This window comes from Prionailurus bengalensis, chromosome A2, assembly GCF_016509475.1.
Source record: "Prionailurus bengalensis isolate Pbe53 chromosome A2, Fcat_Pben_1.1_paternal_pri, whole genome shotgun sequence".
In the NCBI taxonomy this organism is placed as follows: Eukaryota; Metazoa; Chordata; class Mammalia; order Carnivora; family Felidae; genus Prionailurus; species Prionailurus bengalensis.
In genome coordinates, this window is record NC_057348.1 from 153,693,918 (window position 1) to 153,717,414 (window position 23,497).

General features: G+C 37.5%; 1 protein-coding gene across 8 annotated transcripts in view; it reads left to right on the forward strand.

The window, feature by feature from the left end:
- LOC122488385 (putative RNA-binding protein Luc7-like 2) overlaps nucleotides 1-23,497 on the forward strand; it is a 57,928-nt gene that overhangs the window by 23,683 nt on the left and 10,748 nt on the right. For all 8 annotated transcript variants that reach the window (XM_043589689.1, XM_043589694.1, XM_043589696.1 and 5 more), the window contains 5 exons: nucleotides 9,738-9,836; nucleotides 10,810-10,920; nucleotides 14,834-14,977; nucleotides 20,487-20,663; nucleotides 22,920-23,011. In XM_043589689.1, the coding sequence (XP_043445624.1) occupies nucleotides 9,738-9,836; nucleotides 10,810-10,920; nucleotides 14,834-14,977; nucleotides 20,487-20,663; nucleotides 22,920-23,011 (623 nt within the window). The remainder of the gene's footprint in view (nucleotides 1-9,737; nucleotides 9,837-10,809; nucleotides 10,921-14,833; nucleotides 14,978-20,486; nucleotides 20,664-22,919; nucleotides 23,012-23,497) is intronic.

Genomic DNA, 23,497 nt, shown 5'->3' on the forward strand with positions numbered 1-23,497 from the left:
CTTAGCGTATGTTGCTTCCCCACAGAAACTTTGGGTGTTTCCCTGTTATACATATGGCCCCCAATGTAAAATCCTTAGACCAATCTACTTCTTGCTTGAATGGATAAATCAGTTTGGTCCTCTCTTTTTCCCAGACTGATTAAAAAAAAAAATTTTTTTTTTTTAATATTTATTTTTGAGAGAGAGAGAGCGAGACAGAGTGTGACGGGAGGGGCAGAGAGAGAGGGGGAGACAGAATCCGAAGCAGGCTCTTGCCTCTGAGCTGTCAGCACAGAGCCCGACGCAGGGCTCAAAGTCACAAACTGCTATCATGACCTGAGCCAACGTCAGATGCTCAACCAACTGAGCCACCCACACGCCCCATTTACCAGACTGATTTATTCATTGTTGTCTATTTTCCTTCCCCAGTGTGCTTCTTATTTTTGCATCTCTTTCTTTTCCTGGGATAACTTTTCTCCTTTACACATTTGAATCCTGCTTGGCTTAGTACGTGTGATTGCCTAAGCCTGTAGCTGTTTAGCCTCTGACCCCTTCATATAGCACCTGCTCTCCATACTGCTGAATAGGCACTTGTTAGTTCATCTTGTTTATATATGTGTTCTCTCTCTGTTTTGTCTGCGACGGTATAGTCTTTGTAAAGCAAGGATTTTTGTTTTAATGTTACTAGATATCTTTGCATATGTTGGTTTGAAATGGATAAGAAAGTATTCTCTGCTATGTTCATCAAAAAACATTACCAAGGGGCTTCTGGGTGGCTCAGTTGGTTAAATGGCTAACTCTTGATTTGGGCTTAGGTCATGATCTCACAGTTTGTGATTTGAGTGCTGTGTTCAAGTTCATTGTGCTGAAAGTGCAGAGCCTACTTGGGGTTCAGTCTCCTCTCTGCCCCTTCCCCGCGGGCACACGCAGATTCTCTCTCTCAAAAAAAAATTAAATAAATAAATCCAGCAACCACCAATATTAAGAAAAGCTAGAAGAGGAGCTTTATTTTTCTTTATCCACTCAGGGAAAAATGGATTTGGAAGTGGAACATACGAGTGGGAACAGGTAGTTACTAAATAGGAAGTGGTAAAAAGCAGGAACTACTCTGCATGCACAGTGTGCCCCTTTCCTCTTCACCCAGTAGTCATGTTGGACTTGTTAGTTTGAATGCCAGGATTGGAATTAGGAAAGAAAAAGCTTAATTTATTTATGTGTTTATTTATGTGTTTATTTATTTTAAATCTTTATTTTTGAGAGAGAGAGTGTGAGCAGGGGAGGGGCAGAGAGAGAGAGGCAGACACAGAATCTGAAGTAGTCTCCAGGCTCTGAGCTATCAGCACAGACCTGACGCAGGGCTTGAACCCACGAACTGGGAAATCATAACCTGAGCCGAAGTCTGAGGCTTAACTGGCTGAGCCACCCAGGCGCCCTACTTAATTTTTATTTTTTAAGATAATATGGCATAACTTAAACTCATACCCAAGTTTTGTTATTTCAAGGGTTTGCCATATTAGACTTTCTCTTGTTCTTGAGCTGGGGCTTAACTCAAACATTGAACATGTATGGCAGAGAGATTTTACAAATGTGAAGAGAGAAAGTGAAGGTGCAAGAAGAATCAAAATGTAGGCAATTTGTTTCAGAAAATAGCATTGGCATTGGAAGGTATATGGAAGGGTTCAGATGGCCACAGGTTTGTATTTCCTGTGCTCTCTGTCCTGCTGTCATGTCACTGTTTCAGTGTTCTCTAGCTGGTGTATATTCCTTTTAGCACTTTACCATTGTTGCTATCTATTCTTTGATTCCTTGCTATTTTTCTACTGTGAATTATTTATCATATTTCTATGTCTTTCACTTTTGAGACTCTTAAAATAGTGTAAGACAACATCATAAAAAGACAAGTGGGAAGAATTATTTTAAACAGACTAAGTATAAATAAGTGAATGAATTAAAACCAGGTTAAATAACAGTGAAACCATTGCTCTAATGAACACAGGTTTTTAGAAAGTTAAATAACAATTACCAAGCAGTGGGGGAGAAAATTACCAAGCAGTGTGGTTTGTTTTTAAATTTTAAGTATGATAATAGAAATTTATACTGTTCTTCCCCAGCATTCTTCCTCACCTTCCTTAAATTTTCCTGCGGCAGTATACTATTATCTTGCAGGTGGTACTGTTCTTTAGAAATAGTTTTCAGAATTTTGTTAATAAATTGACTTAGGGAGGTCAGATGTGGGGTTTCTATATAATTTTTTAAAGAGGGTCTCCTAGAAGAATAATTGAGATGTAATTCTAAGGAGAAATATGTCAATCTGTCTGTTTGGAAAACTTAATTGGATAAAGAAAGCCCATACTGGACACTGCTACTTAGATATCCTATTATATCACATTACACATGTCCAGACAAACGTTTTCTATCACAGACCAGCTCTCACGATTTATTTAGTTTCTTTCTTTTGATGGCGTCATTGTTTGCTCATGTTTGAAATACTTGAAGCCTTGGTAAGATTGCTGACTTTCTCCTCTCCACACTTCATTTCCAGTTAGTTAATTGATTAGGTGGTAGTTCCATTTAATTAGTTGTTTGAGAATCATTGTGTTATTGAAAGAATATTGAGTGATATTAAGGACTGGACTTAAATTTTTACTCCTGCTAAGCTGATAATCTTAGCCTTATGATCTTAAGATTTCTCTGAGCCTTGATTTCCATTTTTATAGGAAGGTAGTCGTGCAATAGATTTCAGAGATCCTTCCCATCTTTAAAATGGTTTTACTCCTCTTTAGCCCCTTATTTTACCTTCATTACCTGCCTTCTCTTTTCTTTTCTGATTTGATACTAAGGATTTATTTCTGGCTTATATTAGCCTTTCCCACCCTTGATCTCTTTCTTCTGGTCAGTCCATCTAGTAGTGTGGTGTTAATGCTTTTAAAATACAGATTTTATCACGTCATATTTCTGTCCAAGTAGTCAAGCATTCCTGTTTGCCTAATAGAGCAAATTCCACATGTTGATTTGTATTCAGAATTTCCCACGATCTAGTCAGAGTTCGTAATTGGATTGATAAAGCAATCCTGAAGTGTTTGAGAAAAGACAAGTTTGGACAGACTTCGGGAATTTACCAGTGTTAAATGGATAATGACATGTAAAGGGAGGTCTTGTGTGTTGCTGAGTACCCATTGTATCTTATTTTGTTAATTACTTAGACAATATAGTCTTCGAGTATAAGTGAAAACATAAAATATGAATATTTACTATTAGATGTCATCCCCCATCCCAAACCTAAACCTTTTTCACTCTCTTTTCTGTACATTTACAAGTATGTGTGAGTGTGTTTTAACAAATGGCATTATATTGTTTGATTTGTTTTTTTTTTTTAACTTGGAGAAGTTTCAAATTACTGGTCTATATTTTATTTATTAAAAAAAATTTTTTTTAATGTTTTTATTTATTTTTGAGACAGAGAGCATGAACAGGGGAGGGGCGGAGAGAGAGGGAGACACAGAATCTGAAGCAGGCTCCAGGTTCTGAGCTGTCAGCACAGAGCCCGACGCAGGGCTCAAACTCACGGACTGTGAGATCATGACCTGAGCCGAAGTCGGACACTCAACCAACTGAGCCACCCAGGCGCCCAGTGGTCTATGTTTTTAAAACATGTCTCTATATTTCATAAAATGGCTGTTTCCTAAAGTATTTATTCAGTGATTATTAATATGTTAATAGTTTTTTGTTTTGGTGCACAGTGTGGCAATGAAATCTTTGTACTTCTTTGTGTATCTTTGCAACTGTTGCTTTAGTTTGATGTCTAGAGAGTATAAATTCCTTGATAGAAGGAATGATATACTGTTTTATAATTCCCCTTAGGATCTAGCTCATGGGCCTGAGCAAATGTACTAAATACAACAAAGCAAGAATATTGCAATTCTTGAAGTAGTTACTGTGCCTAGTATCTATCACAGATTTATTCATTAACCTATTACTGCTGTTCGTTTACACCTGGCAGCACACTAAAATGTATATAATATATACGTATAACTATAATACCATGTTTGTTGATTTTGATGTATAATTTCCACATGCTTCTGTTCCTATTATGTAGATTTTTTTGGTCCAAAATTAAAGTGACTTCATTGATTTTTTTTTTCTTCTGACTTTAAGAATAATACTAGTTCATTGCATTTAATTCAGCCAATATCAAACAGCAGTGCTTCCATGAATTTACAAAAATGGCATTTTTATTGCATTTTTCTTTGCCATCTCTTTACTCCACTTAGTATCATCATTTCTCTTCGCTATATAATGTGTTATATGGCTGTTCCATAATTCAGTTAATCAAACTTCTGTTCCTAGGCTCTTAAAATGTTTCTAATTTTTTACATCAAAAATGTCATTGTTAAACTTCTGTCTGTTTAACCTCTGTGTACTTATTTCATTGTTTTTCCAAGTTCTTAGAATTCCTTATGTTAAATCATCAAGTTTATTTAGTAGTCATGGGTTGTGTAAAACCTGGTCTTTTATGTAGGAAGGGAAAAATAAGAGAAGCCATTTTCCTCATGAAGCTTAAAGTCCACTTAAGGAGATAACCTTCATTTTTGAAATTTCAAAACAACACTTAAAAAAGCACTTAACAGGGGTGCCTGGATGGCTCAGTCAGTCAAACATCTGACTTCGGCTTAGGTCATGATCTTGTGGTTCGTGAGTAGTGAGTATAAGCCTCGCATTGGGCTCTGTGCTGACAGCTCAGAGCCTGGAGCCTGCTTCTGATTCCGTGTCTCCCTTTCTCTCTGCCTCTCCCCACTGCGCACATTCTCTGTCTCAAAAATAAATGAACGTTAAAGAATATATGTATACATTAAAAAAAAAGCACTTAACAGAATCAAGTTTGTTAAACAGTGAAAGGTAGTACAAAGTGTTGGGAGGTTGTAAGAGAAGTTGCCAGAATCATATATAGTTATTTGGTCAAGACTTCATGGCGGAAGTAGATTTAAGATGGAGAAGACAAAATGCAGAACTGAATTTATTCAATTAAAAGTTTAAGTATTTTGGGGTACCCAAGTGGCGTAGTTGAGTGTCCGACTTTTGATTTCTCCTCAAGTCATGATATCAAAGTTGTGGGATTGAGCCCTGCATCAGTCTCTGCTGAGTGTGGAGCCTGTTTAGGATTTGCTCTCTTTTCCCCCTTCCCTCTCCACCACTCATGTGCTCTTTCTCTAAAATAAAAAAAATTAAAAAGCATTTTTCCCATTTACAATCTGAGAATTTAGATGCCTTTTAATTAAAACACCAAGAATAATAAACTTGTGGGAAGAATTTAATTATGAAGTAAATTACTTGTTAAATTTAAAACTCAAATCTCTTCCTATGGCTTTCATCACAAATAGAGCCATTATAAGTTAAAATAAATAACCAAACATTTTATTTGTTCACTTTGAAGCTTAATTATGTCAGAAGAGAAGCAGGGGCAAATATCTATGCACTTCGTGTTCAAAGTACTCTTGAACCATCAGTGAAGAAGTCAGGATTGATTTGGTTTTTATTTATCTTGCCCTTTTTTTTTAATGTTTAATTCTTAGAGAGACAGAGCATGAGTGGGGGAGGTGTAGAGACAGAGAGGGAGACACAGAATCTGAAGTAGGCTCTAGGCTCTGAGCTGTTAGCCCAGAGCCCCATTCGGGGCTTGAACTTGGGAACGGTGAGATCATGGCCTGAGCCAAAGTTGGATGATTAACCAGCTGAGCCACCCAGGTGCCCTGGGATTGATTTGGCTTTTGAGGATTGGTTCATAGTTGGTCATAGTGTGGTTCTACCATGGTTCCCTTTGTAGTGGCTTTTTAATTTGATGACTGGTGTCCTGGAGAGCATTAACATGGGCATACTTGCCCCTCACTCTCTTTTACAGTAGCAGGTACTTGTGTTTATTTTGGCTTGCTTGTTTTTCATTTTAAATACTCTGTGCATGCATGTACATACTCAGTCATGATCTAGACAGGAAGACAGATGACTAGTATCTAGAATTCTGAAAATTCTGCCTATACCTACTGTCTTGCTAGATCCCTGAGGGATAAGCACTGAGGCCATATACATACATACATACATACATACATACATACATACATAAATAAACAGACAGCTACCGCATTTCCTAACGTTTTGGCCCCCAAATCTGCTGTTGTAAGCAAGCCTAGCTGTAGGGCTCATGGTCGAGGATAGCATCAAGCCCAGGTGGTCTACTTCCTGGAGGACAGTAGCACATAGGAAAAAAGAGAGAAGAGCTTTAACTACTTATACTTAGAAAGGAAAGGAGTCCCAGCCAAGTTGTTAATCCATGGAGAGGCAAAGACCTTCCCCTTGAGAGCTCAGACCCGGAGCTTTTGTCCTGGGTTGCATCTTTTTTTAAAAAAAATTTTTTTTAAACGTTTATTTATTTATTTATAAGAGAGCCATGAGCTGGGAAGGGGATGCGGGGCGGGGGTCACAGATTCCGAAGCAGGCTCCAGGCTCCGAGCTGTCAGCACAGAGCCTGACGCGGGGCTCAAACCCATGAAGCATGAGATCATGACCTGAACCAAAGTCGGCCACCTAACTAAGTCACCCAGGTGCCCCCCCCCCCTTTTTTAAATGTTTGTTTATTTTTGAGAGACAGAATGCAAGTGGGGGAGGGGCAGAGAGCAGGAGACACAGAATCCAAAGCAGGCTCCAGGCTCCAAGGTAACAGCAGAGAACCCAGTGCCAGGCTTGAGCTCATGAACCATGAGATCATGACCTGATGCTGAAGTTGTATGCTTAATTGACTCAACCACCCAGGAGCCCCACGTCCTGGGTTGCATCTTGACCACCCTTGCTTGTTAAGCTCAGGGCTCCCTGTGCCAAATGTTGTTCTTTGTCCTCTTTTACCAGTTTGATTCATTCAAAAGATATTATTAAACATTCCTATATACCAGGCCACAGGTACATAGTATATAAAATAGATTAAAAAAAAAAATCCTTGTCTTTATGAAGCTCACATTCTAGTAAGGTATTAAAAAATTTCCCCCTTCCACAAATCCTCCTCCAAGGCATCCAACTCTCCTCCTCTTACCAAAATTCCACCCTTACTACAGTGGTATAATTGTGTCCTTTTTGTGTTCATTTTGTCTTGATCCACATAGTTGGGGTTTTTCCTTTTGTTGGTTATATGATGTAAATTTAAAGATAAGAGTGGGGGAATTCCTGCCAATGTTTAGTATGGGTGGGTAACAGATGTTTAAGTAAAACACAGTGAGACAAGATTTATACACTACTTTTAGATCTTTGTGAGAACAGATTGGAAATATAGTTAAGCAGAGGATAAAGATAGGAAGATAACTAGAGGAAAGGCAGTGTAGATAACTGCTTTGAGTATCTACAGTATGTAGAGGTTGTAGGGAGTGATTGTTACCTAGAAATATTAAAAGGTAAGTTAGTACTGATTTAATTGGAACTGGCATGGTTTTAGACTAGGAATCAGTTTAACCAGATTTTCTAGTAAGTACCTGGAATAAAGCCATCTTTCTAGGCCTTAATTCTTTGTCTGGAGAATGGGAGTAAAACTAGATCAGTGAGTGGTTCCCAACACTGTACATTAAAAACACTGGAGAGGCTTTTATAATTCTCTCTTTGAATGGTGGGGCTTGGACCTATTTTCAAATTCTTGCATCTGTATTACCCTGGGTCTAGGTTAAGAACCACTGCATTGGATCATTGGCATTTCCAACTGTGACATCATAACATTTTAGGAAATAAGTATAGCATCCCATTAACCACTATAGCTATAGAAATACACATATAAAAGGAGTTGTTGGAGTGATTAATGTTAAGATATTGATTAAGAAACACACTGGTGTAGCAAAGATGGTAACAACCTTCTTTTGCAGTTAACTTCTTTCATTTCTGTCTTACTTTCCTACAATTTTAAGACTGTTAAACTTTTTTCTATAGGTTTTTAAAAATGCCCCTTGATAAGCAGCTTTGAATTTCCACACATCAACAAGTTTCAGTTGGCTGTTTATTGTCATTAGAAGACTTCTTAGCTAACCCATAGACTTATGAATGAGAGTAACGAGTGGAGCTTGGAAAAATCTCAGCATCCTCGGCAGTGCAGTGATCCGTGCTAGTCTTCAAGTGTGATAAGGACTTTATTATACTAGTGAATATTCCTTATTATTTCTCAAAGGATCGCTTTGAAGATATTGTCTGTATTTTCCCATTCATTCTTTTATGTAATTAAAAATTGAGGTAATAGTTTTACAGAGGAACTTGTTATTTTTGTCATAAAGTCTCACTTGGAAAGAGGAAGCTACCTGATAGTACCTGATATTCTTTTCCTCAGTATCCTAGATAATTGTTTGTCTAAACCATATTCGAATCTTTCCATTATCGGGGAACTCACTAACTCTTGAGGAAGATTTTTTCTTTTTAATGTTTGAGAGAGAGAAAGTACGTGCATGAGCGGGAGAGGGGCAGAGAGAGAGAGAGAAAAATCCCAAGTAGGCTCCATGCTCCATCCATCACTTGAACCAAAATCAAGAGTGAGATGCTTAACCAACTGAGCCACCCAGGTGCCTCTTGAGGAAGAGAGGGAGGATTCCAGGCCGGCTCTGTGCTGTCAGCTTGGAGCCCTTCAAGGGCCTGGAACCCACAAACCATGAGATTATGACTTGAGCTGAAATCAGGAAGTCAGACACTTAACAGACTGAGCCACTCAGGCACCCTGACTAGTGTGTTTTTAAATTTGTCTTAATTTTCTGTTCATAGCTAATTATTTGTAAATTTGTCTTCTTAGATATAACTATAGGACTTCATATTTATTTTAAATTTTATCTGGTCTATTCTTTTGAATATTACCTTTTTTAAGTTTATTTTTAATTTTTTATTAATGTTTTTGAGAGAGAGAGCACGCAAGCAGGGGAGGGGCAGAGAGAGAAACACATAATTCATGGAGCCTGCTCCATGCTCTGAGCTGTTTGCTCAGAGCTGTTTGCTCCAGGCTCTGAGCTGTTTGCACAGAGCCAGACATTGGGCTCTAACAGACCGCAAGAGAGCGAGCAGGCACGCAAGCGAGCAGGGGAAGGGGAGAGCGAGAATCCCGAGCAGTCTCCGTGCTGTCAACAATAGAGCCTGATATGGAGCTCAGACCCACAAACTGAGATCATGACCTGAGCCAAAACCAGGAGTCAGATACTTAACCAATTGAGCCACCCCGGCGCCCCTACATATGCTTGTTAATAGGGTTAGGTACTGATTCTTTGTGAACTTCTGTTGAGTCTTAATAAATTTCTTTTTACTAGTTCACCTACAGTCTTGTCTGAAATCCAGATTGAGGTTACTGGTCTCATGTTTTGAGGACTCCATCTTTATTTGAAAATCAGAATGTTCTTCAAAGAATACTGACTATAATTCGGCGGTCTGATTGACATATTCTTTTAGTTTGATTTTAAATTAATGTTATCTTTTCTGTGTTAATGGGCTGCTAGAAGCTTGTTTTAGATTCTGGCTGTTTTCCTTGTCCGTGTGTTCTTAGGTACAAAAGTGATCACTCCTTCCATCTGCTGCTGGTCAGAATTGATGTTATTTTTTTCTGGCACCAAGTTTTATACTTGTCTATGAAATTTCGTAATTTGGAAGTCCGTAAATAAAGAAGCACCTGTGAGACTTAATATGTAATTTGAAGAGAACTGTGATTGTTAATGAATTTTTGCAAAATGTGTTTGCTCTTTCAATAATGTCTTTTTTTTTTCCCCTAGAGAATGGATCTTGGAGAGTGTCTCAAAGTCCATGACCTGGCTTTAAGAGCAGATTATGAAATTGCATCCAAAGAACAAGATTTTTTCTTTGAACTTGATGTATGTGATTTTTGCTTTAATGGGTTAGATTATTTTTTGCAGTAAAACATTTTGAATATGGATTAATATCCCTACAGGCAAAGGCTCTTAGCGAATTAATCTTTTTGGTTATATGAAGGACAGTACTAAATTAAGGTGCTTTGTTGACTAGCAACATTTTTTTTTAAGACTTTATTTATTTTTTTAAACTTTATTATTTTGGAAGAGAGCACAGGTAGGGGAGGGACAGAGAGAGAAAGGGAGAGAGAGAATCCCAAGCAGGCTCTGTGCTGCTAGTGCAGGCCCGACGTGGGGCTCAAACTCACAAAACCATGAGATAATGACCTGAGCTGAAACCAAGAGTCAGATGCTTAAATGACAGAGCCACCCAGATGTCCCAATGAGCAACATTTTTAAAAAATATAAGGTGAAACTGGGTGTTTTAAGAAAATGCGTAAAACTCATTCAATGCATATATTCTTTTGAAAAGTATCTTTCCAGTAAATCCATAATGATTACAGAAACATCAATTTAAGCACATGAAAACCAACACATTTTTAATGTATATGAGGCCCTTTAATAATCTATAGAATTTTTATATTTGTTTTTTGTGTCTGTAAATATGTTTATATAGAAAGAGGGAGGATCTTAAATGCAGTGTGGATTTTTTTAAGTTTATTTATTTTGAAGGCGAAAGGGGCAGAGACAAGGAGAGAGAATCCCAAGCAGGCTCCATGCAGTCAGCATGGAGCCCGACACTGGGACTCAGTCTCACTAACCAGAGATCATGTCCTGAGCCAAAATCAGGGGCTTTACCTTTCCTGGGAATTATTTATGTTTATTCCTTGCCAGTTTAATAGATGATGAGTAGTATTTTTATTATTGAATCTGCTTTTGTTACTTTTTTACTTTTATTTTAGCGTTTAAAAAATACAGTTTTTAGTAAAGATACTTCTTAAGAAATATCTAATTGTCTTTTAATTAAACTTTGCAGGCTATGGATCATCTGCAGTCATTCATTGCAGATTGTGATCGAAGAACAGAAGTGGCCAAGAAAAGATTAGCAGAAACTCAAGAAGAGATTAGTGCTGAAGTGGCCGCAAAGGTAAGAATGTCAATAATTTCATTAGTACAAAGTATAGTTTCATCTCACTAATTTTAGCTTTTTATTTTGAAATAATTACTTGCACAAATTACAGAGACATATATAGGGAATTCTCTGAACTCTTCCTCTAGCCTCCCCTTATATGTTTACATCTTCTACAACTGTAGTACACCATGAAAGCCAAGATACTCATACCACTCCAATCACAACATTTTATTCAGATTTTACCAGTTATGTGTGCACTTGTGTGTGTGTGTGTGTGTATGTATATATGTGTGTATAGCTCTGTGCAGTTTTATCACATGTGTAAGTAACTTGGGTAACTACCATCATAATTATGTTACTTCCCTGTAACATCAACCTTGAGACTCCCTCATATTACCTCTTTGTAACCATACCTGTTCCTCCTTTTCCCCTATCTTCTGGAGACCTCCATCTCAATAATTGTTACTTTACTGAATATTATATAAATGGAATCATGTGTCCTTTTGAGAATGGTTCTTTTCACTCAGCACAGCTTCCTTGATTCATACAAGTTGTTGCATATATCAGTAGTTTATTCCTTTTTTTTTCTGAGTAGTATTCTATGGTATGGATATATTACAGTTCAACCACACATTGAAAGATGTTTGGGTTGTTTCCATTTACTGGGTTAACACCAATCAAACTGCAATAAGCATTTCATTTCTCTGGGATAAATGCCCAAGAATGCAATTTCTGGGTCATATGGTAAGTCCATTTTTAGTGCAACTCTTGATCTTGGGGTCATGAGTTCAAGCCCCACATTGAGTGTAGAGATTACACAAATAAATAAACTTTAAAAGTGCAAATAAGAAATGTAGAAAGAAAAGTACAGTAAATCCCAGTGGATTTGTAGTCATTAGTTTTTTGCTCATTTCATTATTTTAAAAGCAAATTCAGTATGTCACATGATACCACCTCTAAAACATAACCATAAAATCATATCCATAAAGCTAGCAATAATTTTTTAATATTCCCTAATAACTAGAATGTGTTAATTTTTCATATATAGAGTTGATTTGTTCTAATGAGAATCCAAAAGAATTCCCTGTATTACAGTTTGTTGATTTGATGACTTACTACTTAGTAACATTTTGTGCCATTCAAGAGAGTTGGTACGTTTTATGAAAATGTAGAATGGAGGCAGAGTTACTCAGATAGTTTGGATGACAGCATTAAATCCACTTCTCAAGAAATGTATGTACAAAGGGAAATGGATTCTCCTCTTTGAGGAACGGTCTTTTGTTTTAAGTAATCTCTGCACCCAACTTGGGGCTCAAATACATGACCTTGAGATCAAGCATTGCATGCTCTGCTGACTAAGCCATCCAGGCACCCTGAGAACTTCTGAAAATTCTCTAAAGATGGGATCCTAAAGTGCAAGGATCTGATATCTCATGGTTGAAAAACACCCATCAGTGCTATCCTGGTTTATATGGCCTTGTATTGATTATTGATCACCACAGAAATGCTACTTAACAAATTACCTCAAAACTCAGTGACTTGAAACAGTAGTATTTAGCCTTTGAGTCTTCAGTCAATGATTCAGGCTGGGGGTGCCTGGGTGGTTCAGTCAGTTAAGCATCTGACTCTTGATTTCTGTTCACATCATGATTCATGAGATCGAGCCCTGCGTTGAGCTTTCCACTGATAGCATGGAGCCTGCTTGGGATTCTGTCTCTCCCTCTCTCTCTGCTCCTCCCTGCTCACACTCTTTCTTCCTCTCAAAATAAATAAATTTTGAAGAAGTGATTTAGGCTGAACTTGACTGGGAGGATCTTCATATCTCAGCTGGGCTTACTCACATGTCTTACAGTTGTCCAGAGGCTACTGAACCCAGAAGGCTAGCCTGGCCATGTTCTCATGGTAGTGGTAGAGGTGTAAAAAAAAAATGTCATAGCTCTGTCATACTAGTGCTTTTCATGCCTTTCCTTCTGTCATGTTTGCTACTGTCCCGTTAGCTAAAGCCAGTTACGAGGCCAAATTCAGAATCAGAATGTGTATGATATTACTAGTTACATAACAAAGAAATGGATACAAGGAAAGGTAAAGAGTTTGGGGCATAATCCAATTATTCTGTGATGGATATTGAAAGAAAAATACCACTTTTGTTAAAGAGGTACGAAAATGATAATAGCATTGAGAATTTCTTTGAGGGATGAATATTTTGGATTGAAAGACATTTGAGAAGTAAAGATTATTGGCACACTAGTTTGTTGGGACTGGATGTCCACATCAAATTAAAATCTTAGCTAATATAATTGGCCATGTAGCCTGAATACTTAACTTTGTGGCCAAAATAAAGATGGTGTATGTATCATATACCATTAAAACAGTAGGAATGAAGTAACTACACTCTCAGGATGATGGTGAGGAGGAGGAGGACAGAATCCCAAGGCAAGAATTAATCCCAGTGAAAAAACATTCACTAAGGCTAAGGGAGAAGGAGTGCTGTGGTCGTATAGTGACAAATCAGTAATGTGCTGTGTAGTGTATGTGCAACGCACATTTTCTCATTTCTCACAACTTTGTGAGATGCTAGTATTCCTGCTTCTCAGATGAGGAAGTTGATTCAGGTTAAGTAATATGGTCAAAATTACACATCTGGTAATTGGTTGGGCAATAAGCTAAAACTGTTGGGACTCTAAAGTCATATCTTTGACTTAAAGCGCATGCACCAGTTCATTCCTGTAACTCCTTTTTTTTTTTTTTTGAGTCTATGCTGTTTCTTGGGCATTGGAAATACAAAGATGGGAAATATAAATAGCTATTTTAAAAGTGGTGTGGTAATGTATATAAAAGTAGTTGTTATAAAAGATACAAAGATGGTACAAAGGCGGCTTTGGCTCTCTCTGCTTATGATTAAGTAGGGTGAAATGTGTTGATTGATCAAGAATGCTTCATGGATGGGGCGGCTGGGTGGCGCAGTCGGTTAAGCGTCCGACTTCAGCCAGGTCACGATCTCACGGTCCGTGAGTTCGAGCCCCGCGTCAGGCTCTGGGCTGATGGCTCGGAGCCTGGAGCCTGTTTCCGAGTCTGTGTCACCCTCTCTCTCTGCCCCTCCCCCGTTCATGCTCTGTCTCTCTCTGTCCCAAAAATAAATAAAAAAAAAAAAAAAAAAAAAAAAAAAAAAAACGTTGAAAAAAAAGAATGCTTCATGGAGGGGCACCTGGGTGGCTCAGTCGGTTAAGCGACCGACTCTTGATTTCAGCTCAGGTCATTCATGATCTTACGGTTCATGATTTGGAGCCCCACATCGGGCTCTGCACTGACAGTGTGGAGCCTGCTTGGGATTCTCTCCCTCCCTCTCTTTCTGCCCCTCCCTGGTTGCGTTTTCTCTGTCTCTTAAAATAAATAAATAAATAGACATAAACAAGAAATAAAAAGCAATGCTTCACAGAATAATTGGATCTTGTTGAGTGAATAGACATACGTGAATTCAGGCAAGGGGAGATCAGGGATGATATCCCAGGAAGAGGGATGACATCCCTCTGCAGTCACAGAGGTAGAAATTAAGAGTAAATTTGAGAAACTGGGTGTAACTACTGTATTGTGTTGTGAAGTGGGGGAACAGCAAGAGATGGTTTGGAAAGGTACATAGGGCCAGATTGTGTGAAAAAAGGTATTTTATACTTGGAATATACTGCCAAAGCAGAGGTTGGGAAGTAATAGTTTTAAATTGAGATTATTTGTATTCCTGACCTCACTGTAGTGAGGGCAAGCAGGCTCAAAACATCCTCATATCCCACCAGTTCATGTATTATATGCTCAGAAAGCATTATTTGTACTCCTCTTGCTCTAGAGAACTTGTCTTTTCTGAGCATTTGTGAAATATTTTGAACTTTGATAATTGTGCTTTTTATTCACGATTTTCTTTTCTGTTGCTTTCTAGGCAGAACGTGTGCATGAATTAAATGAAGAAATTGGTAAGTTGTTGGCCAAGGTGGAACAACTAGGAGCTGAGGGAAATGTGGAAGAATCCCAAAAAGTAATGGATGAAGTAGAGAAAGCACGGGCAAAGAAAAGAGAAGCAGAGGTAATGAAATTCTTTATAGTATTATCTAGAGCCTTACTGTCTGTACTTCTTAACATATATTTAATTGGAAATTACTGAAAAGTTAAAGCCAATTAAAAATTATTTTAATTAGCTGGTATCATACTAATGGATTATGTATCAAAAGTTGTGGGTTTGTTTTACTTTAGAGCCATTGACCTGTTGAAATTTGTAACTAGTAAATGAAATGAACTAAACTAGGTAGTCATACAGAACAGTCACACACACATAACACACAGAGTGGGTAAATGTCATAGTGATACCTTCCCCTCCCCCAGCTTAACACCATGGCAACCATTGCATTTCTTCTCTTCCTACTTCAGTACAAATATAGTACTTTGGCAGCCTCCTCTTATGCTTTCTTCACAGCACAGGTCAAAATCTAATGTCTGAAGACAAAGTTCTATTTTGTTTTGCCCACTTGATGTTTTTTAGAAAGCTGGATACCTTCAGATGAGGTTGTATTCTCCCATTTTACCACAGTGCCCATTGCTCTTAATTGTATCACACCATGGTTTAATTTTTCTTATTCTGTCCTCTTTTAGATAACTGATTTTAGCCCATTTACTGCTGTAAATTTTCTTCTACACACGATTGTAGCTGTATCCCACAGATTCATATGTTGTATTTTTATTTTTATTCAATGCAAATATTTGCTAATATTGCTTGTGATTTCTTCCTTGATCTATGGGTTATACAGGAGTGTGTTATTATATATTTGTTTTTTCTAAATATTTTTCTTTTCTGATTTTAATTTAGTTCTCTTGCAGTCAGAGAACATTGGTGTCATTTTAGGTCTCTTAGATATGTCAGTACTTGTTTTGTGCCCTGAATTTAGTCTTGGTAAATGTTCCATCTGCATTTAAAAAATTTTTTTTTTTCAACGTTTATTTATTTTTGGGACAGAGAGAGACAGAGCATGGACGGGGGAGGGGCAGAGAGAGAGGGAGACACAGAATCAGAAACAGGCTCCAGGCTCTGAGCCATCAGCCCAGAGCCTGATGCGGGGCTCGAACTCCCGGACCGTGAGATCGTGACCTGGCTGAAGTCGGACGCTTAACCGACTGTGCCACCCAGGCGCCCCATCCATCTGCATTTTAAAAGAATGATATTCTCCCTTGTGAAATGGAGTGTTCTGTAAATGTCAGTTGAGTCAGGATGGTTGATTAATTGTTCAAATCTTTACACATCCTATTGATTTTCTGTTTATTTACTGAGAGGAATATTCAAGTCTCTACCTCTAATTGTGGATTTATCTATGCTTTTCAGTTTTGTCAGTTTTTGCTTCATGTATTTTGAAACTATTATTAGGCTAATACACCTTTAGGTTTGTTGTGTCTTTTTGAATAATTGGGCCCTTTATTATTTTGAACTGTCCTAGTAATGTCTTTTGCTTTCAAATCTTGATCTGATATTAATAAGGTCTTTTTAGCTTTTTTTTAGATGTTAAAGTTGTATACTGTAAACTCCAGAGAAACCACTGGAGGGGAAAAAAGTATAACTAATAGTAGAAATAAAATGGAGTCCTAAATAATACTTAATCCAAAAGAAGGCAGGAAAAAAGGAACAAACAACAGATTGGACGTAGAGAAAATAAATAGCATAGTGGTGTACCGATAACTATGTTAAATGTAACCCAGTGTACCAATAATTACATTAAATGTAAATGGTCTAAATATTCCAACTAAAAGGCAAAGATTGTGAGACTGGATTTTTTTTTAAAAAAGCAAGAGCTAGCTATAATAAATCTACTTTAGGGGCAGTAGGTGGCTCAGTTAGTTATGCGTCCGAGTTCGTCTCAAGGTCATGATCTCACGGCTTGTGAGTTCAAGTCCCACTTTGGGCTCTCTGCTGACAGCTCAGAGCCCGGAGCCTGCTTTAGATTCTGTGTCTCCCTCTCTCTCTGCCCCTCCCCTGCTTGCACTCTCTCAAAAATAAATAAACTTTAAAAAAAAAAAAAAAAACTAAAGTGTTTATTTTGAGAGAGAGAATGCATATGAGCAGGGGTGGGGCAAAGAGGGAGAGAGAAAATCCCAAGCGGAGTCTGTGCTGTCAGCACAAAGCCTAGCGTGGGGCTTGGTCCCATGAAGCATGAGATCATGACCTGCACCAAATGCACCAAAATCAAGAGTCGGACGCTTCACCCACTGAGCCACCTAGTCTCCCCTGGAATCTACTTTAAATATAAATATATATTAAAGGTAATAGGATGGAAAAGAATATGCTGTGTAACCTTCTTAGTATTTTTGAAGTCTTAATATTGAGGATTTCTTTATTATTTTTTTTAACTTAGATTTTATATTTTTATTACCTATTTTTTTTTAAATAGAATTGATTGTCAAGTTAGTTAACATACAGTGTATATAGTGTGCTCTTGGCTTTGGGAGTAGATTCCCATGATTCATCACTTACATACAACACCCAGTGCTCAGCCCCAACAAGTGCCCTCCTCAATGCCCATTACCTATTTTCCCCTCTCCTCCACCCCCCCCCCAACCCTCTGTTCTCTGTATTTAAGAGTCTCTTATGGTTTGCCTCCCTCTCTGTTTGAAACTGTTTTTTCCCCTTCCCTTCCCCCATGGTCTTCTGTTAAGTTTCTCAAATTAGCATTTCTTAAAATGTAATTAATACCAATCCAGAAAATAAACACTGAATTTTTATATTTTAAATGTTTATTTTGAGAGGGAGTGCACGCGCGAGCAAAGGAGCAGAAAGAGAGGGAGAGAGAAAATCCCAAGCAGACTTCTCATTGCTAGCACAGAGCCAGATGTAGGCTTAATTTCACGAACCATGAGATCATGACCTGAGCCAAAATCAAGAGTCAGGTGCTTAACTGACTGGGCCACCCAGTTGCCCCAATTTTTAAATGCAGAGTATTTTATAGCTCATTTCCCCCAAAGACCCTGGTAGTGAACATAGTGATGTTATTACTTGCATGTTTTGTTTTCATGAAATTTCATGCATATGTATTTGAAGATTTTCTAGTATCACACAGTGGCTTAACGTCTTTAATCTGTTATATTTTGTCTGCATTTGAATTTTACTAAGGACAGTACTTTAAAAAATGTGCTTGCCCATTTTAGATTGTGTTCAACTGCACATAAAAGAAAACTTAACTTACAATGGGTTAACCAAAAAAGGGTTTTGTTGTTCTCCTTTAGTAAATACTCGTGGTTAGGGAGTCTAGGGCTGATATGGCAGCTCCATGATTCCATCTAGTATACAAGTTACTTACACCTTTATGTTCAGCCATCTTTATTATATGGATTCATCTTTATGTTTATCATTTTTTGGTGGTAATATGGCCACTATGCCTAAAGCCTTTCTTCTGCATAACTAGAAAAAGGAATAGTAAGGCACAAAAATTGAGTTGACTTGCCTCTGTGTATCATGTGTTTGTGTTTATCTTTTTTAAAAACTTTTATTTTGAAATATTTCCAGAGATACAAAAGAAATAGTGTAAGGAATGCCCCTATATCTTTCACGTGGGCTCCAAATATTAACATTTTTACCACATTTCCTTTTTTTTCTCCTATTGTATGTGTATTGTATGTGTAATGTTTGACATTAAGTTATAGATGTGAAGCCTCTTTATCCCCAAATACTCCAATGTGTATTTACTAAAAACAAGGATATTTTATTACATAAATGCAGTATAGTGATTTGAATCAGAAATTAAGATTAATACAATACTATTAATTGGAAGACTTTATTCAGATTCTTCTGAATTGTCCCAATAATGTTCTCTTTTATTAAAATTTTTTTCTTTGGGACCCCTAGGGGTTTTAGTCTGTTAAGTGTCTGACTCCTGATTCTGGCTCAGGTCATGATCTCATGGTTTGTGGGTTCCAGCCCTGCATTGGGCTCTGTGCTGATGGTGTGGATCTTGCTTGGATTCTCTCTTTCTCTCTCTCTCTCTCAAAATCAGTGAATAAACATAAAAATTTTTTTTCTTTGTTTAAGGTCCAGTTCAAGATCATATGCTGCATTTATTTGTTCATGTTCCTCTAGGCCTCTTTAATGTGGAACTTTAGTCTTTGGCATGATCTTGACAGTTTTGAAAAGTATAGGCTAATTATTTTGTAAAATGTTTTTCAGTTTGGGTTTGTCTGATTTTCTTCTTGATTAGAATTTTGACAGGAGTACCATTTAAGTAATGTTATATGCATCAGAAGGCACATGCTAGTAATTTGTCCCATTTCTGGTGATATTGCCTCTTTTTCGACTGAAGTTACAGTGCTTTCCTTTTTGTAATAAGTGTCTTGGTATTGACACTTTTTTATTTTTTTTAATGTTTATTTTTGAGAGAGAGAGAGACAGCATGCAAACAGGGAAGGGGAAGAGAGAGAGGGAGACACAGAATCTGAAGCCAGCTCCAGGCTCAGAGCCTGATACAGGGCTCAAACTCAAATGGTGAGATCATGACCTGAGCTGAAGTTGGATGCTTAACCAACTGAACCACCCAGGCGTCCCTTGGTATTGACATTTTTGAAACTGTAAATATTATTTCCCATCACTTCTGATCCACAGGTGATAACAGCCATTAGTGATTTTTTTTCTCAGCTTACTGACTCCCTTTGAAAGAACTTTTCTATATATTCCCTCCAGCAATGTCCACTTAAATATCTCTAAAGCCAAAGCTGCATAAAGGCTTGGAAATAGAATTTTTTTGTTTTTAAGTTTTTTTTTTATTTATTTAATTTGAGAGAGAGAGTGCATGCACATGTTCAAGCAGAGGTGGAGGGCAGAGAGAGGGAGAGAGAATCCTAAGTAGGCTCCACACCATCATTGCAGAGCCTGATGTGGGGCTCTATCTCACGAATCAAGAGTTGGACGCTTAACCAACTGAGCCACCTAGGTGCCCCAGGAAATGTAATGTTTTTTAGGTAGAGAGGTGGCTGTGTCAGATGATAACCAGAATATTTTCAGTAAGGAAAAATGATTGAGTGTAAGACATCTTACTCTTAAGGCACTTCCTCTCATTGCTTATAGAACTATTGCTTTTGGTGGAAAGTTATCATTTGTATGCCCTGTCCACATTTTCAAAGGGAAAAGAAATGACCTGTGGGTAAGAAGGCAGTGGAAGGAAACTGTAATAATACCAAAGACATTCATTCCATCTCTGCCAGTGTGGGTGACTTTTTTCTTGATCCTTCACTGATGTATATAGTTTTGGGGTTGCTTCGTTTCATTTTTAACAAAAATTGCAGAAAAGAAAACCCAGAACACTGAGAAGGCCTTTCCGAAAGTCGTGTTCTATGTCATGGTAGAATTCTTACAGTAGTTCTTGGCAAAATACAGTTTACTTCCATTGGATAGGTCCCAAGGACAGAGGATGAGGGTAATGGAAAACCCATGATTTTCATAACAAAATAGCCATACTTTTGCGTATTCATCAGAAAACTTTTCTTTATATGTACATAGTGTATTTTGTGTAGTGGTATGACTCAGTGAGGTTTATATGAATATTGTTTTTCTCACTTTTGTTCAGGAAGTTTATAGGAATTCTATGCCGGCTTCCAGTTTCCAACAACAGAAACTTCGAGTCTGTGAAGTCTGCTCTGCCTATTTAGGTCTTCATGATAATGATAGACGACTGGCTGATCATTTTGGGGGTAAACTGCACCTGGGATTTATTGAAATAAGAGAGAAACTTGAAGAATTAAAGGTACATTGGTAAATTAATATCCTTCACTTTATCTAATTTAATCACTCGTTGTTTTGATATGTATTAGTTATCTTTTTGTGTAATATCTTGGCTGAAATTCTGCTAACAATTCATACCAAATAGAGTAGGATTATAAATGGAGATAACAGCTGGTTTAATGGATGATGTCTGAAAAACAGACTTTAAATACTATCCCCTTATTTTGGGGGATAGTGTTTTGTGTTGGATAGGACATTGAATTAGGAATCTTGCAAACTGAGTTCTGAACTAATTGTTTCATACAAATTCCCCCCAAATTTTTATTCTATTTTCTATAAAATAAACAGTATAATATTTACTTTAATTTTTTTTAATGTTTATTTTTGAGACAGAGACCGAGTGTGAACAGGGGAGGGGCAGCGAGAAAGGGAGACACAGAATCCGAAACAGGCTTCAGGCTCTGAGCTATCAGCACAGAGCCCAACGCAGGGCTCGAACCCACGAACTGTGAGATCATGACTGAGCCGAAGTCGGACGCTTAACCAACTGAGTCATCCAGGCGCCCCGTTATAATATTTACTTTAAAGGAAGATTGAGAAAATGAGTCTAGTATTTTTTTGAAATATTTTGCAGTTCTTCATAACAAGCTTGTAGTGTAGGACCTCTAGTTTTATTTTATGCTCCTACTCCTGTTTCAGAAAGGAATTAGAATGAAACCTATCTTTAAAAAAAGGACAGTTATTATCACTTAACATATATATACCACTATTGTGAGAAAGGCAGTACAGTTCCTACTCGTGCTGAATTCTTTTGAGAAGACACGAAAACAACAAACAGGGTATTTCTAAAGAGGTTAAAGATCAGAATAAATGGATACAGTCAATTTACTTTTCAAGAATCTGGTGTGGCTAGTTTTATTTGTTGTTTTTTTCTTTTTTTACATTTATTCAGTTTTGAGAGAGACAAGCATGCGAGTGGGGGAGGGGCAAGAGAGAGAGGGAGACACAGAATCTGAATCAGGCTGCAGGCTCTGAGCTGTCAGCACAGAATCCGATGCAGGGCTTGAACTCACAAACTGTGAGATCATGACCTGAGCCAAAGTCAGACAGTTAACTGACTGAGCCACTCAGATGCCCCTGATGCAGCTAGTTTTTTAAAAATTTTGGCACTGTAGCGTTTTGTTATGAGTAGGAGACTGGCTCAAAGGTGGCAATCACTGGATAGTGACTTTTATTACTGAAATTAACCCAAGATCTATAGTTTCACATTTAAAATAATGTGGAGTCAGAAACACTTAGGGACGTCTCTGTATTTGTAATTAACAGTGAGCTCTTCTAAGTATTCTGAGTAACTGGGATGATTTGGGGTAAGTTTTTTTAAATGACTAAGTTTCACTATTTCACATGGTTACTGGGGTCTAAGTTAAAACTCAAAAATAGTACTGTTTGGGAATCTTTGCAGATACAGAGCTAGCAACAGGACTATTTAGCTTTTTACTGGTACTTTTTGAAGCAGCAGAATTGAGGTGGTAATTGGAAGTGACAGAAGACATTTTTATTTTGGAAATCATAGAGAATGGGAGCTTATAGTGATTTATAGTGCTTAATGTTCTTTAAAAAATACAAAATAGGGGCGCCTGGGTGGCACAGTCGGTTAAGCGTCCGACTTCAGCCAGGTCACGATCTCGTGGTCCGTGAGTTCGAGCCCCGCGTCAGGCTCTGGGCTGATGGCTCAGAGCCTGGAGCCTGTTTCCGATTCTGTGTTTCCCTCTCTCTCTGCCCCTCCCCTGTTCATGCTCTGTCTCTCTCTGTCCCAAAAATAAATAAACGTTGAAGAAAAAAAAAATTAAAAAAAAAATACAAAATAGGTGTACCTCGCTGGCTCAGTTGGCATGGCATATTCCTCTTGATCTCAGGGTCGTGGGTGTAGAGATTACTGGAAAAAAAAAAAAAAGACTTGAAATATACAAAGTAATGCTTGAAAATATTCAAAGGAGTAAAGTCTTGTAGAAATGATTTTGAAATATTAAGTCATGAAGAAACATGAAATTTTATAAATGTTCCCCAGAAGGGGGGAAGAAACATTTTGGAAACTAGACTTGCATAATGATTTTACCCAGTAAAACTTTTAATTGAACTGTTATTAAACAGATTTTGATGTTACCTGTGCTGTATTGGGTACCACATGTCGTAGAGTGTAGGATAATTCTTATTAAGAATGGACTCAGTAACTAATGCTTCTCATTTTTTATTGTTTGAATTCTCATTGTCTTTTAAGAGAGTTGTAGCTGAGAAACAGGAGAAAAGAAATCAGGAACGCCTGAAACGAAGAGAAGAAAGAGAGAGAGAAGAAAGGGAGAAGCTGAGGAGGTATGGAGTGATGAACTGAATAGTCCAACTATCTGATGTCCCTGGCTCTAAAAAGAGATGTGATTAATACAGGATTTTTGGTGTTACTAAATCTGCATGTGGGAAATTTCTGTTTACTCTTAAAAGTATTACTATGTGAAACAGTGTTTATAAAAATGTTAACTTGCAGCCATTTAAATCAGGGTGATTTCCTTCAACATATATGGAAGAGTGAGTAAAGAGTCACATCCTTATTTTTTGTAAGATTTACTACAAAGCTCTTTCTAGCCCTCTGGTTTTCATAATGGCTGCATTTGTACCAGATTGGTATAAAACTATTTTTATTTTTGTGATCTGCTTTATTCTTAGTTTGGGTTTTGTTTGTTTCATTGGTTATCTTACATTGTGCTTTGATTCTATATTTCTTCAGTTCTAGGAGCTATAAACTTTTAAGATTGTATTAATTTAATAATAGCTAAATGTATGCAATTTTTATATTGGTATTCA